This window comes from Melanotaenia boesemani, chromosome 4 (genome assembly GCF_017639745.1).
Source record: "Melanotaenia boesemani isolate fMelBoe1 chromosome 4, fMelBoe1.pri, whole genome shotgun sequence".
In the NCBI taxonomy this organism is placed as follows: Eukaryota; Metazoa; Chordata; class Actinopteri; order Atheriniformes; family Melanotaeniidae; genus Melanotaenia; species Melanotaenia boesemani.
The window spans coordinates 7238912-7258291 of NC_055685.1; the positions used below are offsets into that span (position 1 = coordinate 7238912).

At 38.0% G+C, this 19380-nt stretch overlaps 1 protein-coding gene across 8 annotated transcripts in view; it reads left to right on the forward strand.

The window, feature by feature from the left end:
- LOC121638423 (myosin-10-like) overlaps nucleotides 1-19380 on the forward strand; it is a 72914-nt gene that overhangs the window by 15830 nt on the left and 37704 nt on the right. For 3 of the 8 annotated variants that reach the window (XM_041983206.1, XM_041983207.1, XM_041983211.1), the window contains exons 4-13: nucleotides 9769-9796; nucleotides 10998-11100; nucleotides 12244-12273; nucleotides 12474-12488; nucleotides 13098-13115; nucleotides 16849-16941; nucleotides 17292-17355; nucleotides 17537-17635; nucleotides 17728-17871; nucleotides 17993-18088. In XM_041983206.1, coding sequence (XP_041839140.1) covers nucleotides 9769-9796; nucleotides 10998-11100; nucleotides 12244-12273; nucleotides 12474-12488; nucleotides 13098-13115; nucleotides 16849-16941; nucleotides 17292-17355; nucleotides 17537-17635; nucleotides 17728-17871; nucleotides 17993-18088 — 690 coding nt within the window. The remainder of the gene's footprint in view (nucleotides 1-9768; nucleotides 9797-10997; nucleotides 11101-12243; nucleotides 12274-12473; nucleotides 12489-13097; nucleotides 13116-16848; nucleotides 16942-17291; nucleotides 17356-17536; nucleotides 17636-17727; nucleotides 17872-17992; nucleotides 18089-19380) is intronic. The other 5 variants (XM_041983208.1, XM_041983212.1, XM_041983210.1 and 2 more) reach the window with 3 other exon arrangements.

The window sequence follows — 19380 nt, forward strand, 5'->3', positions numbered from 1 at the left end:
TCTTGCGCCAGAATGATTTATTCTGGGAAAGCGTAGATTATAATGGCTCATGATTACTTAGCCATCAACGTTCAGGACCAAATCTCCAAGATGCTAGTAATTTCATTTCACTTTTTGTTGCACTGACAATAGAGTTCTATTCTATTCTTTGTTTATGGTTACTTCTACGGGGTAAATTCCTCCCTCTTCCGTTCTGGTTAAACAGGCGTAGATGTGAGTCAGTGAGCCGTCACTCGCAGCTGGAATTTAGCTGCATATTAAACCACAGTGTATATTTCATTACGAACACCTGTAGGAGCACAGGTTAGTTTTTAGAGAAATAATACATGCTAGAGTGGGACTGTGTGTAGACTTCACATGGTATCAGTCTGCACACTGAGGAAGACAGAGAAAACAGAAATGTGCTGCATTTGATTTATGAGCTCTGGAGCTTAAGAACTAAAGAGTGCATAAACTTTGCAGGAATCTGTTAATTACAGCAACATTACTGTAAACGAAATGGGAGGTTAAATGAGCTGGTGCTTAACAAAGATGGGATGTGTAAGCAGACCTCTAGAGCTCAATGTGCATCTGTTATTGATTACAGTTTTAGTTACTTTGTGTTGTAAAGAAAAGTTTGTCCCTGCTTGACTGAGGGTTAGGGTAAGCAATAAAACAAGGGTTACTCTATCAGCTCTGATGGATTCCAGGAGTGGACACGCATCAGCAGCACTGTAAGTGTCCCAGGTGGGGTTATGAAACAGGATCTCTTTGTTTCAGTGGAAATGGAGAAAGACCGCCCTCTTGATACTTGCCCTAGTGTTTAATGAGGTCAAGTCCAGCTAGACACATCTTGACTTTTTGCCAAAGTAGATGTCTTTCATTCTGTGGAGGTCCAGTTTATAAAGAAATGAACATGGATGTCTCAGCTGGTTGAACAATCTCCCCATGTACAGAGGCTGAAAATCATCAATGCAGGGGTATTAAATGCATTTAAAAATGAACAAAGTAAATTATTTGAAAAACTCAAATACATTCCACAACGTTCTCAGTGTAAACAAAATTGTCAAAATATGCAAATAAAAAAGCTCAGAGAAGCAAATAGGGCAGCTTGCAGTCTTGGAAAACACTGACCCACCTTGGCAGTGCTCGGGTCTGAAAGACTTTGATGGCATTTTCAACCAGAACTGTAAGCTGCTTCTTTTTCAGCTAAAACCTCTTGAACAAACCATGGTAAATAAAACACAGAGGAAATCATTCCTTATAGTTGAGAAGTGTCCCAGAACATTGAAAGATGAGTTGAAGATGGATTTATAATCATAAAAATATTCATCTTTAACAAAGTCTTTATTCCATCAATGTTCAGGAACCAGATGAGTTTCTGGAAGGCGGTCAGATTGTGTATAAGGCCTATTTGTTAGTTTTCTGCATTGCAGCTACTTCCTTTGGTTGCTAAACTCAGAAATGCTCAGACTTATGTCCATTGTAGAAATATTGTCTTATCAGTGAGAGTAAAAGGAATTGTGGCAGTGTGATTTGATCCTCACTTTGAAATTCTTGTACAGATTTCTGCTGGTTTCTCTTTCTTTTTATTAAATTGTGAGCTGTATGTTGGGTCTAAATGATTGCAGATATAATATTTTGGTTCATTAGACTTGAACCTTTCTGCCTTTACTTTTCCCCTTTTTGTTATATTGCCCTCAGTACATTTTATTTTCGTTTTCACTTATTTCCTGTCGTCTTCCTTCCAGTCACCTCTCTGGCTGTGAAACCTGCTGTTTGTACTGGAACAATCAAGTCCAGACTGCCTACATAACTTCCATAACTTTAGTTTGCATGAGTGGCTTAAAAATATGCAATCTTGCTGCCAGCATTTCCCAGACACATTTCATTTAACTATTTAATTTCATCATGGCTTCCTTCTCAATATTGCTATCTATATAAAACCAAATACTTGAATTGTTTCCATCTCCAATTTCTTGGAGCAAGCATATGACCCATTTAACTTGGCATTTGCAATTAAATAGAGGGTTTGAAATGTTTGTTTTAAATTTAACTAGGTTAGTGACAGAGATAATCTTCAGAGATACTCCACTAGTGTTGGATCATGATCCCAATTAAAATGTGTTTGTTGATCGATTCTTATTGGGTTCACTGAGTGTGCCTCAAATCCTGATGTCTGTTGCCAATTTTTAAAAACAATTTAAGCTCATACAAAGTTATGCAGTGGATTCTAACATCATTTCACTTTGGATTAAAATGGTTATTTAAATCGTAAAACTGGGCCATGCAATTCCGTTCCTAGAGGGCAACTGTCCTGCAGGTTTTAGATGTTTTTCTGACTACACACTTGACTCAAGGTGTAAAGGGTACAGTGTGTAGCTTATCTGGCTTTTTGTTAGCAAAAATCAAATATCGCTTTCATAATACGTATTTTACCAAAGTTTTACTAATCACAATCGCATCCAAATGTAAGCATTCTCGTAGCTTAAAATGAGTTGTTTATAAATACATAGGGGGCGGCGCACCCAACTGGAGGCTGCCATGTTGCATCGCCATCTTTAAATACAGTAGCTGAAAAGGGACAAACTTGTTGGTGTAAACAAGCCAAGACGACTGTGGGTCATTCAGCTTGCCAGTTTACATTGAAATGGAGGACCATCCTTACTCTTTGCCCCATGAGACGGAGGAAAATATAGCCAAGAAAAGAAAAACAAAGAAAGAAAGGAGCGTGTACATCGGTGGAGCATTTACCAGGTGGAGGCAACTGATGAAGGAGAGGGACTTTAAAACTGATACGGAGATTGCAGACTTTCTGCTGGATAGGTAAGTTAATTCAGTCTAACAGTGAAGTTTATTTTGGCGTTATGTAAGAAACAGGGCAGGGTAGTCCAGCAACTACTTGCTATATAAAACGGCAGTAACGGCTAATTTGTTAGTTAACCTACAGTAGAAAAGTTCTGTTGCAACAGTTTTCAGTTGTTGTTACTCTTCACAGAAGTCATACCAGTAGGAGGCCATGCGCTTCTTTCAGACGTGTTTTCCGAGAGCTTTACCTCATGTTTCATAATTTATTTCAGCTGATTTGTCATTGGGGTTGGGGAAAGTTGTCGTCCTTCTAGTCAGACAAAATAGACCAAAGTAATACCAGTTTCTCATCGTGATTTAATCACCAGAACCGCAAGCATTCTAACTCAAAAATATCTCTCAGATAATAATTATTTTGAATCAATACGTCGCCCACCTCCCTTGATAAATCAGCTGAAATACATGTTATTTAACACAGTAATGTTAGAGCATGGGATCTCCCTCCTGCAGCGCCAATAGGTCCACTGCCCCTGCTTCCTCTTCCTCTCCCTTCATCAGATGATCTCTGACTCTGCAAGTCACGAAAAACGATTTCACACAATAGCATGAGCTATTAGCAGTAGCTTGGTACCAAATACATGGAGGGTATGCTTGTAACTTATCGGCACTAAAAAAAAACATTATGTTTAGTTCTGTACCTCATCACCTGACGGGATACTCGAACTTCTGAAAGATGTTGGCATTTTTACATTTGTGATTCTCTGCAGCTTCCGTAGTTGTAATAACGTTCCTAAATGTTGAGGTTCTGGCACTACTCGGTTGCTTGCATTACATTAGCGCACCACTGGATGGGAGTAATTCTTACAGACTGGGGCTTTAAGTTTATTTCAGCTGCTTCTTCTCTGTTCCTTTTGTGGGTTGCACGCCAGCTATACTGCTCAATACTGCTTTTGTGGTTTCTGGTAGTACTTCTCTTTTTGCTCTGCCAGGGTATGCATGTGTAAGAGCCCCAATAAACAGACTAAATATGCATGTAAAGGGCCCCAAAAATGGACTATATGCTCAATATTTCTCTGTTGCGTAGAGCATAAATGGGCTTTAACAGTCCGCTAGACTCTGTAAAACTGGGGGCTGCAACATTCTTCCAGTCCACGTTTGCTCTCACACTACTAGCCAGACAATCTGAAACTTTTGAATGACATATTCTCCTCTTCACCAGAGGTGGGAATTACTGAAGAAGACAAGTCAAACAAAGAAAAAAACCCGTTCATCTATTAATGCAAGATGACTTCTGTTTTCACCACATGAGAGCAAAACATGGAGCTGCATCAAATCCTAGCATCCTGTTTCTAGCAGAACCTTTACTTTGTTCATACTCAATGTCTGACCTCGAGCCATCTCTCCCGGCTGTCGTTCTACAAGCACGGATGTTTTGGTTGTGTTGTTTACCCACAATGTCTTTGTTGTGTCTACTTGAAGTGAATTAAGTGACCTACATTTTTAGACGGACCATGAATCCTCACCAGAGTTCGGTTACACATTCACACCTCCCCAAGCAAACTGGACTTTCTGAGCAAAGGAACTAGCATTTAAATCAGAAGGACTGGTGTCAGTGCACCCAATATGTGCAGAAATTAACAAGCTGTTTGAACCATTTAATTTGAATCAGGTGTGTTGGAGCAGAGAAGCATCTAAAATAGTGACTGGGAACCTTGACCCTAGTCCTGCAGGTTTTAGATGTTTCCCTGCTACAGCAAGACTCATTTGTTATGAGTCACTGTGCAAAACTTGAAAATCTTTGGATCCATTTAATTTGAATCTGTTGTGTTGGAGCAGAGAACCATCAAAAACAGGGATCCTCAATCCTGGCTCCCTGGGACCTGCAGGACCTGTGGGACAGTGGCCCCTGAGGGCTGAGGTTGAATAGCCCTGCCACAGAATGTCCATTACGGACTTAGTAATGGACACTGGTCAGTAATTGCTTATATGATGCCTACTCATTAGTGGTACAACACGCATATTCTTCATTTGAGAAAAACATAAACACTGGTCTGAGGCTAAAGTGAAGCATTGTAATACCTGCTGTGAAGCATTCACTTCAGCTGATGTACTTATGACTTTTGAATTGATTTAAATGGTCAAAATTTGGCTGTTCTTTTATTTCAGTTTTGATTAGCAGTTAGCAAAGCCTGTCATTATCATAGTCTTTCCATCAACCTCCTCCCTAATAATATTAGTAATAAAATGCCTCCCAAAAAATACAAGGTAAATAGGTAAAACCCTCGCTGAACTATGTGGAAGTGAAAATAGAATTACATGGCTTTTTCTACAGTGGTAACTTGTGAAACACCACCTGACAGCACTTCAATGCCACTGAAGTGTCCAGCTTAGACATGGCAATAAATATAACGTCATTAATGAATTTCTGGTGTGCAAGCATCATATTTAGACTCAGCATTGAAATATGTTTGATATTAAATAAGTCTGATGTGCATCAGGGACAAGAAATAGCAGTACGGCCCTAATCTTTTAATAGGTAGAAAACTCCTTTGGGCAAATATAACCAGACCGAGGTGTTAAATTAATCAGAAATCACATGCAGCTCCTGTCTTATGAGCTAGCTTTTTATGCCAGAAAGGACACTGCGCAGGCTTTTTCAGAATTAGCAGTAATTCAGTTTCCTGTGCTTCTCTAGTTCAGGTTTATTGTAACACTTTACTCTAAATGTGATTAGAAGCTAATCATATAATTACCATCTGATGTTTTAGATACCCACTATTTTATTTTGATTGATTGATTCTGTTTCTTGGGTTGATGACTACAGATTATATTGTAACTGAAAAATCATGAAGTAATCTGCCATCTCTGTAGTTGTAGCACCTCTATCCCAGATTTAACATTTAACAGTGGAAAATAAAACATTTCAGGACTTTAAATTGGAACTGAGAGATATTTGTGTGTTTAGAAGGTAGAGCAAGTTTAAAGAGCCGAAAGTGTTGATTGACTAGTTTGGAGTTTCCACCCAGCTTCATCCTGCCGGTCAGGATTTTCTGTTGTACAGCTTAGGTGGGACATCACAAGGTCAAGCCACACATGTGTCAGTACAGGTGTTGCGCTTCCTGCTGTAGAAGTCCTGTTTTTTTAAATGCAACATCCTACATGGTGCAGATGATCCAGGCTGGCAATCAACTAGATTTTCTTCTTTGATGAAAAACTTTCTTGAAAGGTTGTGTTTTATAAGGAGAGTTTACAAGATGATGTTACATTTAGAGTCCATATTTCTTGTTCAGATAAACATCAAGGTATTTGTTGTCGACCACCTGCCATGGCCTTTGTCCCCACATGAGAATAGTGTTTAGATTATTATTCCTATTGGTTACTCAGGGCTGGTTATATTGTATTGTATATTGTCATGAATATTTCCTATATAGTTGCTGGATGTTGATAAGAATATAGAATTTGATGCTGTCTGTGTGCATGTATGCTAATATGTCTTTTAGTTATAATATGTGTTGACAGTTGTGTTTACATTACACATCATTACATAAACAAAATAATGCTTCATATATTCACTCAAATTCACGTCTTTGTCGGCTGCATGATAATGTGAGATAAGACTTATACTAGAGTTGTTCACAAGTTGCAAATCCAAGTCAAGTCACATGTCCCTTTTAGTTGTAATGAATAATCTGTCATGCTCTGCCTGCTGTCTGCATTGTAACACTGCATTGTAATATCCAAGGAATTTTAAATCCATACTTACCTCTTATCTATCAGCATTTCATAATAGCGCTGATATTTAGCCAACCCTCTGTCCTCCTCCGTGGTATCGGATGGTGTTCAGACAGAAATACTCGCCAATACCGATCGCCTTACTTTTGGTAGGATCGGCGAGTATTTCCAATGCTAGTATCGGTATCGGCACATCCCTAAAACAGACTCAGTTTGGTCTCGGTTTTACATCATCTGGGTGCAGGTCATGGTAAACCAGTTTGTGAAATACTTTGTTCAGTAAATGTCCCATTCTTCTTCTTAACACATGTATTCAATGCCAATCTGATGAAGTAACATTATTTTTGTACAACGGTAGTAACAAGCTAATGTCACTCATTCCTAACACAGATGCTAACGTTACGCTTTACAGTGACTAACCTCGCTGGACGTATTTTAAACTGAATGAATGTGAATGTTGTCTGTACTTTTTATGTCACAGACCTTGCTGTTTTTATACCCAAAAAAGGAAAAATTAAAGATGAGATGGCCACAGGTGTGCTTGGCTGACATTGTTTTAATTGTTCATGTGTGCGTACGCATCTGTGTTAGTGTAACATTACGTCTGGGGAAATGAATCATCCAGGGGATGATCAGACCGAGAGAAGATCATGAAGAAAACATTAGAAATGAAGGATTTTTCACAAGTCTCAAATCCTGAGTCCAAGTTGAGTCTGAAGTCACTGGATGTGCAACGTAAGTGTGTCTGTAGTTCGGGTCCCAGATTCAAGTTCTCCTCGCACGTTGTTCCGTGAATATTGATGACTGTTGGTGAACAGCTGATCGGCTTTTTTCTCTTGTTGCTTTTGTTTCTGGTTCAGCTGAGAAGGAGGAAACTAGTGGTTCATGGTTCACACCATCACATATTTACCCCAAAGTATTGTTTTTGGCAAGGTCTTCTCTAACACAGTAGCTGGCTGGTGGTAGACCGGGTTTATACATCAGCTATGTAGGGGTGGGTCTAGAAAAGTTCTGATGGGGGGCCAGGCAGGAGCACTGACCAGGAAAAAGAGGGCACAAATGAGATTTTTTTTTTAGGTCTAGATTTTATGAAATATTGAACTGATTATTACAACTAAAGTGGTCATCTAATGCAAAAAACAAACAGCCAATGATGTATTTCATCTCCCTCGCCGCCTTACAATTTCATAGTCATGTGAAGCTGGCAATAACAAAGCAGCTCATGATAAATCCACCAAAAAATGTTCTTGTGACCATTGAGTAATGTTACAGAAATAACAGTCCCTCTTATGGTAGTTCTCATCTCACAGACAAGGAGTCGTTGTCAGTAATTCAGCACTGTATAGTCCGAAGAGATGAATGGATGTGAACTGTCTCACAGTGACTGGATCATATCTTTCCACTGCGTCTGCAACCGGTCAGATAAGGAGACACTAGCTCTCTGGGATGTGTTGTGTGTGTGTGTGTATTTATCGAATGAAGAGAGAGGAAGAGGAAAAAATAACAAAGGTGAAGTAGAGGCTACAGAGAGAGTGTTGTTTGGATTGTGCTGCTTCAGTTTAATGCATCTTATTTAAATGTAGCACTAATGTAGACATGATGATGTTATAGCATGAGGTGAAATATCAGCTTGCCTGTAGTGGATTTGTGTATGGACAGTTGCCTTTCAGTAGACCAGGAAGCTTCTTTTCAAAACCAGGAAATCCATGTTGTCCTTGATGAGTCATCCAGCTGTGTCCTCCATCCAATAACTATTTATCATTTTACCCCAGAAGAAGACAGTCAGCGCTTCTGCCGATCTTGACCTCTGCCAGAACGCAGCAGCTTGCAGCACAAGTACTAAATGATTTTATTTATTCACCGCCGAGTTTGTCCAACAGCTCTGGTTTTATCTGCCACAGTGGCAGCATGAGCTGGGAACAGTTCAGCGGTTTGTTTTTCTTTAGTAGCCAGTGCCAGCTAAAAGTATTTGGATTTCACAGACTCAAAAAAAAGCTGAAAAATTAAAAAAGAAAATGAAATAAAATCTAAAAATTTTTAAAAGTTTTAAGAGTTTTTATTCCCCTCCTATTTACCAGGATGGAGGCTTGGAGAGTGTACAGCATAGAATTACACTAAATAGATCTGCGTCTATTGATCGGGCCCATTTTCACTGATACCTGATATTTGAATTTTCTTCAATCCCTAATCATTAATCGTTTTTGTGATAGTTAATTTATGATAGTTATTCACGTCGACAAACACACTGTCAAGCCAAGTTTAAATTGAGAATAAACACAAGTTCACGTCAGCTGAGTCCATGCAGAAAAGTATGCCGATTTTGTCTTATTGAAATTCGTGCATCATAGACTGCACTTCTATGATAGTTTTTCGCAAAATAAAAGAGAAATTTCAAAAACTCGACAAAGTACAACTGCAGTGTTTCCATTTAATGGTGTTTAGCACATAAGCTGCAGTTCTCGTAAAATCTCGTCCCACGAGACTCCACTTTGAGGAGGAAGGAGATTTCTAAGTTCTTGTAAAACTGCTTTTTGCTGTTTGCTATCAAGGATGAGGGTTTTATTTTTCTTTCTAATTATATAAAAATATTTCCGTCTCCTCCGTCCAGACATACTGCGTCATTTTTACCTGAAATGAACTGGTCACATGACCCCCGCAATCACTTCCGGTGACGTGTAAATGCAAAACAAGTGTTTCCATTACACTTGTGATATACTTCTATATCGACATGCCTGAAAAACCACATCATGAGAGAGTAAAAACTTTTCAGCAGTATTTGATATTTTTTGGAAATAGGTGTTTCCATTACCAGTTTTTTTTATTGCGATATTTAGGTTTTGCACAATTCTAGGGATGACAGGTGGCTTTCCCTGTGGGGGCAAACAGCTTTTTCCTTGTTTTCCTAAGAGATCACATCCATTATTATTCTCCTTATGCGATACAGAATTAATCCAGATGAGTCCCGACTTTTGCATTCATTTTGTTCACTGGTGTTTAGAGAAGAAATAAAAATGCCTTCAGAGTTGAATAAAACTTGTACACATCCTACCCGTCTCCTCTTTTTTTAGCCATAAAACCTGTTGGGCTGTTATATTGTTTGTAGCTCAGCACTAAAACACATTAAAAAATAAAAGTTTGAGTTGTGTGGTTGAAATAAATATTTCATTTAATAGTTATATCAGAGTAAATTGTCAAAATTGTTGTTTGTTTATTTGTTTTCTCTTTTCTTTTTTCCTGTCTTATCCACAGATCGAGAGGACCAGTCCATCCTTTGCACGTGAGTACACATTACCAGAATTATTTTAGAACATTTTAAACACTGCAGGGTATTTGTTCCATTTATTCTTTTGTCTAAATTGAATTAGAATTAAATAAATAGGCTGAAAGGGCCGTGAAAGGGGACTAGTTGTCTCTTGACAGTGTTTTTTTCTTTTTCTTAAAAAAGCAAGTGACACTGATCAGACTGCCACTACTTGAGAGAAACGTGAAAAATGTCTGGCATTTCAGTGGCGAGTGTCTGCAGATGACAGGAATGTAGCCTGAGAAAATGCTATGGCATCAACACTGGCCTTGCAACCGCTCCTGTTGGCATGCAGGATGAACGTTAAGGTGGTGATGTTGTTTTGTTCCTTCTAAATTTACAGAGGAACAACAAAAAGTCATCCTGCACACAAAATATTTCACTTCAACTGAACGTTACCGCTTACAAAAGCATAAAACCTTTTAGTTGGCTGTTAATTAAAAAGAAGAAAATAAATTATTAATAAACTCGAGATGATTCAGGTTTACCGTATTCCAACTCGTGTTAAAAAAATCCAAACCTGTGCAGAAATAATAGCTTTAGGCATTAAACAAGATTTTGCTGGTTAAAAAAAATCTTCAATTTTAGACAAGTAGAATCAAATTAGTTCCCACTTTTTTTATTATTAATTTACACAAACTAATTCTAAGATACAAAACTCTCTAAACCTCACAAGTCAGCACTCCCTGTCTATGTGGCACGTCTCTGACAAAGAAGGACCGTAGGAATGTAACACCCCACAGTCCGAGGACAGGGACGCTGATGCAATCCCTCCATGATTACACACTGTTCACAGTTGCTACCAAAACCGTCACCACTCACATGCCACTTTCCCATCTTTATCTTCAGCCATGTCACACTGGTGCAGTCGAAAGCAAAAACAATATCTTGTGCATGCAGATTTACACTTCATGTAAAACCTCAGATGTAACTTGTTAATCTAAAGTGCTGGAGCAAATTTCTGCATTGCTTAAAGACATTGGCAATGTTTTTCTATGGTGTAGTGTCTGTGTGACAGTGGTGACAAGCTATGTGTCATACAAAACAACAGCTGCAAACCTGGACTTTGACTTGACAGATTAAAGATCCAGATGACAGAATATCCACCAGTTCTTTTAGCTTGAGCTTGATATGAAGAGATTTGTGTTTCTCCATCATCTATTTTTGTGTCCTGCAGAGGCGAGTCAGGAGCTGGTAAGACAGAAAACACAAAAAAGGTCATTCAGTACCTGGCGCATGTTGCTTCCTCCCACAAAGGAAGAAAAGACCACAACATTCCTGTAAGTATTCAAAGCTGCTAATTTTCCATCTTTTCATCCAGAGTTTCCTTTAGGTAAAATACCTGCTTGAAACTGAAGACATGAGAGGTCACATTGATTTATTTACTAAAAGAATAGCCTTTAAAGACAAGGTAACAGTTACCGAGAGGGTAGTTTAGCCAAGATGGGATTTTTTTAACTACTTCTATTAGCAAAAGATGGAGTCATAGACGTGTTGTAAATAGTAGATTTAGTAATAGACGTATGGAGCTAAAATAGGGACATACGTTTTGTAACTTGTCTCCACATTTGAAACTGTAACAAGCTCAGATAAAACTCAAATCTATAAGTATGTATTAATTGCGCAAGTCTGAAAATAAAACATTTGTCCGTCACATTTCTCTAATCCCTAACCAGTCTTACTTAACCAGACTTTCGTTAGGGAGCTGTAACAGCAGCACTGCTCTTTGACACAAGGTAAAGTTTGGTAGTGGACTCAGAGAATCTTAGCCCTCCTTTGTCCATGATTGGTTCGGAATTAGAGAAGTCTGACTGGTTCTTGAGTAGGTCTGGTACTTGTGTACTTACTAACTTGTAAAATCTACTAGTATTTTAAGACTTGTATTTTATGACAAGTAAAATTTACTTATATTTTCAGACTTTTTTTCTGACTTGTAAAATGTACTTTATTGTACTTTAGTGCTGGGTACGTTTGCTCATACAAGGAATCTGTCTGGTGGTTGCAAAACAAGAAAAACAGAACAAAAAGAACACAAAAACAAAAACAGATGGAGCATAAAATTGTGTTTTCTAAATTGTATTTTATGACTTATAAATTTACTTGAATTTTAAGAGGTTTTTTTCTGACTTGTTTTCTAGTTTGTAAAATTTACTTGTATTTTCTGATGTGTTTCCTGAATTGTGTTTATTGACTTCTGACACATTTACTTGTGATGTCAGACCTGCATCTTCAGACTTGCAGAATTAATCCGTACTTGTAGATTTGATTTGTACATATTTCAAAATATGGTCAAGATGCCTGACTTATGTCCTCCATCCTCACTCCTTTTTTTTTTTTTTTACTTGAATTTATACTTGAGTATTTGTGTTCTCAATCTAATCTAATCTTTGTTTGTTTATCTGTTTAAAAAAAAAAAAAAACAGCCCGAATCACCAAAACCAGTGAAACTACAGGCAAGTTTCTATGCTTTCTTAAACACCATGTTCATATGCATGCCAGACTAACAATTTCCTTACAAACAAAATCAATTTCTCTATAATTTGAGCTCATAAAATATGTTAAATATGTGCTTTTTGATGGATCATCACTGATTCCTCTGGACAGATTCATGTCTGGAAACCTCATTAGTATCTTCTCTGTCTTTTTCTGTCAGGCACAAAATGCAGTTGTAAGTAAATGTTAAAAGTGGCAAGATTACTCTGTCATATTTTAATAAATTTTTCCAGATGTGCCGTATCGTTAATTTGCTTGTCATGTTTATGAAATGCAATCATGTGCATGCTGTGTGTGTATGTTGTGGTATCAACATGAGGAACGTTGGCTGTCTTGTGTTGTTTGAAATGTTTATTACAGCTGTTTAAGTGTTAAGTTACATTTAGGAGCATAAATGTATATTATAACTGTTTGGACTTTTGATGACAACATCCTGGTTTAAAAGCATCACATATAAGAGTTCAGGACTAACTAGTTCACCTAGTTCATCTCCATCCTGGTCATCAGGACCCAGTTACCTATCCAGTGACTACCTCACAGTCAGCCTGATATTCAGGATGGGGGGTAACTCTGGTCTGGTCTGCTCTGGGTCTGGAGGACCAGGACAACATCCCACTGTAGTATTTTATTAACAGCTGCTGCTGATTCCAGTCAGTCTGCTGTAGGTTGTTGTTGCCATGTTAATGTTCCACTTTAACTACAGAATTGCTCATATCCATGACTTTTTCAATTTATTATTTCTAAAATATTTGTTGTTTATTTAACAACTGAATCTCCCCTGCAGAGTGGACCCCTGTTTTATGTGAGTAGTATGTAGTTTCTCACCTATCCCACTTTACTCAAATATTGAAGGGGTGCTTTATTCACTCTGTCGCTAACTGCTTGATGACATAACTCACTATTAACTCTTAGATACTCCCTACAGTTGGGCAGTAGATGCTTTCCATCTGCAATACCTTCATCCACCTGCTTTGCATGATCTGCATTTGTTGTCCTCACTAATTTAATAAGTCACTTCTTTTTATCATTTAACACGTTTTACTCACAAATAAGCACATCCCACTAGTCAGAAACAAACCTGCAAACGAAGGCTTAGATATTTATTTATTAATAGTGCTATGGCTGCAATTTATTGGTACATTAATTCCTTTAGATATCACTGTTAATCTATTTGTTTTGGGTTTTTTTTACATGTCAAATATGTGATTAAAACTGAGCATTATCAAGTCTTTTTCCTTTGCATGAACCCAATCCTCAACCTTACCCTGAATGATGAATTTCTTCTCTATTTCCTCTCAGATTTCATCACTTGATGTAAAGTTAAAATACTTTGCTAGTGGTGTATAAAATGTCTTCACAGAATGCAGCATTAGTGCGTAGAAAATAGGGTCAACTATATAGGAAATATTCTGCCACTGTAATGAACTTTTAGTAAAAGAACTTCTCTGAATTCTAACTATGTGAATGTTGGCAAGCAAAGAACGTTAAAACTGGCATGTGACAAGAGAGAATATCACCAGCGGCTGGTGTTCTTTCATTTGCTCCAGTCTGCTGAAATTCAGGTTAACGTATCTTTCAGTGTGATGATGGAACCCTTAAAAAAAGAATAAATAATAAACTCTTACATCTACAGAAGATACCTGGCCACGAAGCCATATGTATATTAAAAACTCTCCCATTTATGAGTTTTTATATCTATATAGTAACTATAAACATGAGCTCTAGACATGTGGTTCCTAACCTGTGGTCCCAGAGGCTTTGACCATTCAGGGCCATTGTGATTAAAAATTAAGACCGTGTCCACTTTTTAATCAACTGGACATTTCGTTTACATGAAACTTTTCAGGAGCTTGAAAACCCAAACTTTTTAAACCAGATCCCAAACTGAATAAATGAGGATAATCAAACTCTGCTATACAATATTTTAAAACATGTATTGTTAGTCAATAATTTAAAAAGTAATAATGATTAATGAAGCTACAGTGGTGGACCATTTCATGTCCATTCTGGTAACCTTAAATTTTTCCATTTAATTAATAAAACGTGTCTATAATGTAAAGTAATGTATATAAAAGATATATAAGAAAAAATAAAGTCAAATAAAATGTGAATAAATAAAACATCTAAAGTTCATAAATATGTAATGTATAAAATATTGTTCTAACTGCGTATATTTTTCTCCAGAAATTTCAGGATGTTCATGTTTTCTAACAGGATAGATCGTTAAATGTGATCGTGATAATACTTGTGCATCTTTGCTGTGAAACAGACGGTAAATTAGGAGTTTTCATTATTAATAGCTTATTATGCTGTTATTTTACTGCTTCGGCCCACTTAAGATCAAGTTGTGCCAGATGTGACCCTCAAACTAAATTTTAAATTGACATCCCTGGTTTATGGGTTACTTTATAACTCAACCTAGTGACCCTAGTGGAGCCCCTTTGGACCTCTTGCCTGGCTAAGAATCTGGTCCAGATGAGTTCTCCACATGGCCTGGTTCCTGCCCAGCCTTCTTATTTTTTTCCTTGCTTTTGAAAAGAATGACTTGAAATATTTGTCTGGCCCTGCGACCTGAAGCAGATGTTGCGCCGTGCAAACAACTGGCCCCCGTTCCAGAAGATTTGCTGGGACAGTTGTGACTGATCCTCTTTGACTCCTTTAAATCTGCTGAAAGTCCTGCTGCACAACTTGCCAACCAGCTGGCTCTCTGAAAGGAGACCAGCTTGTAGTCGTTTAGTAGGAAAAATAAACAATTTAAAGATGAATGGAGGCTGCCAGTGAACAGATTTGACCACCAAGCTGCACCACAGACCTGTGTTTATATAAAAATAGAGGCCTCGGCTTCTGAATCCTCTGCCCTCTGTGGGCTGCACCGCTGCTTCATTCCATTGTGCTGAATCAGGCCTGTTGGCCAAAGATTGCTCTAAATGTCTCACATCCTGCGCGTAATGCTGATTCCTCAGTTCCCTTTTGTGGAAAAAGGCTTACTGAAATCTGTGGGTTGTGGAGCTATTTCTGTCGTAATGGGAAAATGGCTCTCTCAGCCACAAGAAGAAAATAACGTAGCAGGAGAAAAAGTTTTTCTGTCAGCAAGTTTGGATTCTCTGGCCATGACGAAAACACAATGTGGCTCAGACGGTAACGTAGTGAAAACACCTGTCAAAACATTTTCATAAATCTTTTATTTATTCAGCTTTTTAAAGTATGGAGCCGGATCAAAATAATAAATATATTTTCAGGGACACATTTTTCTTTGAACACAAAACAAAGCCAGTAAAAGAAAATTCCTTTCACTAACTGAAACAACAATGCAGAGAGTGAGCAGAGCCAGGGTTAGCGCCTCTTCTTCTTTTTTACTTTTCCATTCAGTGTGTGCATGACTTTGAACTTACGTGGTTCAGACAAAAAATGCAAAAGCTTTGAGTCTGTAAATATAAGTCAGTGAATCTGTAAGTCTGAATATTTACTCACAGCAAGAAGGTCGCTGGTTCGAGCCTCGGCCGGGGGGGAGGGGTCAAACAGCAGCCTTTCTGTGTGGAGTTTGCATGTTCTCCCCGTGTATGCGTGGGTTCTCTCCGGGGTCTCCGGCTTCCTCCCACCATCCAAACACATGCATGTTAGGTTAACTGGTCGCTCTAAACTCTTGCTAGGGGTGAGTGTGAGTGGTTGTTTGTCTCTGTGTTGGTCCTGCGATGGACTGGCCACCTGTCCAGGTGTACCTGCCTCTCTGTAGCTGCTGGGATGAGCTCCAGCTTCCCCAAGACCCTGAATTATACAAAATTATACTTTAATCTATTTACCTTCCCTTTTACCCAGTCTTTGTTTTCTTTTTTTTTATTTTATCTTATTTATTTTATTCCAATTTATTTTAATTTGATTTATTTAGCTTTTTTAAATTCTGTTTTATGTATTCTATTATTTATTTTAATTTATTCAAATGCTATCTTTTATTTGCCTTCTGTTTTATTCTGTTTGCTTTTTTATTATTTTTTTTAATAATTCTAATTGTTTTTTTCAAATTTATTAATATTTTTATTTTATTCACTTTTTTTTTTATTTTTCCAAGTGTTTTTAATTCTGATGTAATCTTTTTTATTTATTCGCATTTATTTTACATTTTTATTTTATCCTATTTTTAATTAAATTTTATTCTATTTTAGTTTATTTGATATTGTTTTTGAACTAAAGTTTGAGTCACTTGTCTGCATGAGCCCTGCTGTTTGGAAAAGGTGCTTAAAAAATTATCTTATCGACAGTTTGCATGTTTTTGTCCACTTTCATCCATTAAGATAATTTTTTCGGCGTTATGCTTGCGACACTTGCTTTCGTCGCTCTGGCTTTAATTTTCTCCCACATGGGAATAATGTTTGTAAAGTGTGTACAAACCTTGTCACCACCTTCAGATGTCTGCGGTCTTTGCATGGGTGTGTTTTCATTCGTCTGTGAAAATGACAACCTCATCTTTTGTTTTTCTTTTCTTTTTTTTGACCTTATTTGGTGACAGTGTTGCCTGCGTTTGTTTTGCTTGTTTTTAGGGTGAACTGGAACGTCAGCTTTTACAAGCCAACCCCATCCTCGAGTCCTTTGGCAATGCAAAGACTGTGAAAAATGACAACTCATCACGTTTTGTAAGTTGAGCCAAATGGAAATATTAAAAGCTAATATGCAGCTCACCAGATCTGATCTAACATCCACACCCGCCTCCTCGTCACCAGTCTTAGATTCACCTCTGATTCTGCTTTAGTGATTTGTGTCTTGAAAGCAATTTAATATAATCCTACTCTACTTTCAGTAGTTACACATCATTCAGCTAGACACTGACACTTCAGACTAACTCCTCACAGTCACAGAAGAGACACAAATAAACTTTTATCAACTACTATTCTATTTAAATAATGGTTAAAATACACTATTGGTAATAATTTTCTTTCTGTCCTCGTGCACTTCCTGAGCAGTTCTCTTGTGTTCACCTTTGCAGGGGAAATTTATCCGGATCAACTTCGATGTCACCGGCTACATCGTTGGGGCCAATATCGAAACTTGTATCCTCTTTTAAAACGACCATTTCAGTCTCTCTTGATGAGATGATTATGAAAGAGGCTTATTAACCTGAGACTTTTCATCCCATGGCTGATTACAGAACACATAAAGAGGTTGGACACAAACCTTTTAGTTTACCAGCTATATTTGTTTTTGTTTTTTTTCCTGACCCTTCTGTGTTAGACTTGCTGGAGAAATCCAGAGCTATTCGTCAAGCCAAAGATGAGCGAACCTTCCACATTTTTTACCAGCTGCTAGCCGGAGCTGGCGAGCACCTCAGATGTGAGTAGACTGTCAAGATGCATCTGTCTGTCATAACTCCAAACCACAGCTAATTGCTAGATGTGAATGTTTGTCCAATTTTCTGTCCACAGCAGATCTACTTTTGGAGGGATTCAATAACTACCGCTTCCTGTCCAACGGTAACATCCCCATACCAGGCCAGCAGGACAAAGACAACTTCCATGAGACCATGGAAGCCATGCACATCATGAGCTTCGCCCATGATGAGATAATGGGTGTGTTACAGAATAAAAAACAGGTTTATAAAGGAAGCTGTCTTGAAATTAACAAATTATCTTGTGCAAAAACTGGTACTTTACATACTAATGTTGTTTTCCTTGATTCTGATGTTTGCAGCCATGTTGAAGGTGGTTTCCTCTGTGCTTCAGTTTGGCAACATTGTCTTCAAGAAGGAGAGAAACACTGACCAAGCCTCCATGCCGGACAATACTGGTAGATATCCAAGAATTACTTACACACACAGCAGACCATCAGTTGCATAACTTCACAGCTAGGCGTGCACAGGTCAAGACACTCTTCTCCACCTTTTTCCTCTTCCTTTATGTGCTTCAACATCTGTCCTCCTCTGTTTGGCTCACTCACATTCACTCCGTCCTCCAAACAGAGGGGCTGGTGATGGATGCCTTTTCTCTCCCTGAGCCTCATCAATCTGCTGCAAAGCCAAGTCAATGAGAGGATTTACTCCTAAAGGAAACTGGGCACAGCTACAGTTTCTCCACATGTGACGCTGCACAATTTGGCACTTAAAAGGGCGAGACAGAGAGAGCGAATCAGTCCGATGCTTGGCGGGCAGCTCAGCTAGATATTACCAAATAGAGCAGCAGCATGCAGGACCATACCAGATGTTTTTTTTTCAGTGAAACCTGGTTGTGAAAACAAGATTTTTTTTTTCTTTTTCTTCTAGTTTTCCACATGTTTGAGCCATGTAAAATATTGCTTTTTGCCAGTCAGTTAGAAATGTCAATATGAATCGGTTTAATCATGTCCGTCAAGTTGCTCTTTAAAATCCAGCTTTTGCTTCTGTTTTCTGTTTTTAGGTTACTCTTTAATTTAATAAACTGATGTTGGTTAGTTTGTTTTAACCCTTAAAATTCTGCTAGACCATCAAAGCCCCAGAGCACTGTCGCTTAGATTGCCACCAATTTCTCAGGAACGGTAGTAATTGTGGCCGGGTGAATTGTGATAGATAGCGTACTATTTAGGTGACCCACAGAAGTTTTCTAGACATTTATGTCTCGTCCAGGAGGTTTACAATCCTCAAAATTAGTATTTATTCACAGACTCTGGTAAATCCACAATGAGTCCATGATAACAATGTTATTGATTGCATTTTCATAATAAAAAAAAAGATCACTATCACTATCCTGTCAAACTTTCAACCTATCAGAGAGCTTAAACTGACGGTAATGTTTAATCAGGAGCAGCCAAAGATCAACAGCAGAAAGTTTTTTGTGTGTCTAAAAATAACTAAATAAAAAGAAGCCAAGAAGCCTTTTTTGATGCACGGTGGCGCAAAAAACTGTATACTGTTAGAGCTGGTTCTATGAGGATAGTAGAGAAACAGTAGCATAAATAACTGTAAATAGCTAAAAACAGCTGGAGGAAAAAGTATAAATATGTAAACAGTTTCTGTTGTGTGTTTGTTTCAAAGCCAATATTTTTTCTCCTGAAAGCCAAGACTTGAAAGAATGATATGCACATGAGAAAAGGCCCCTGTTGATTTG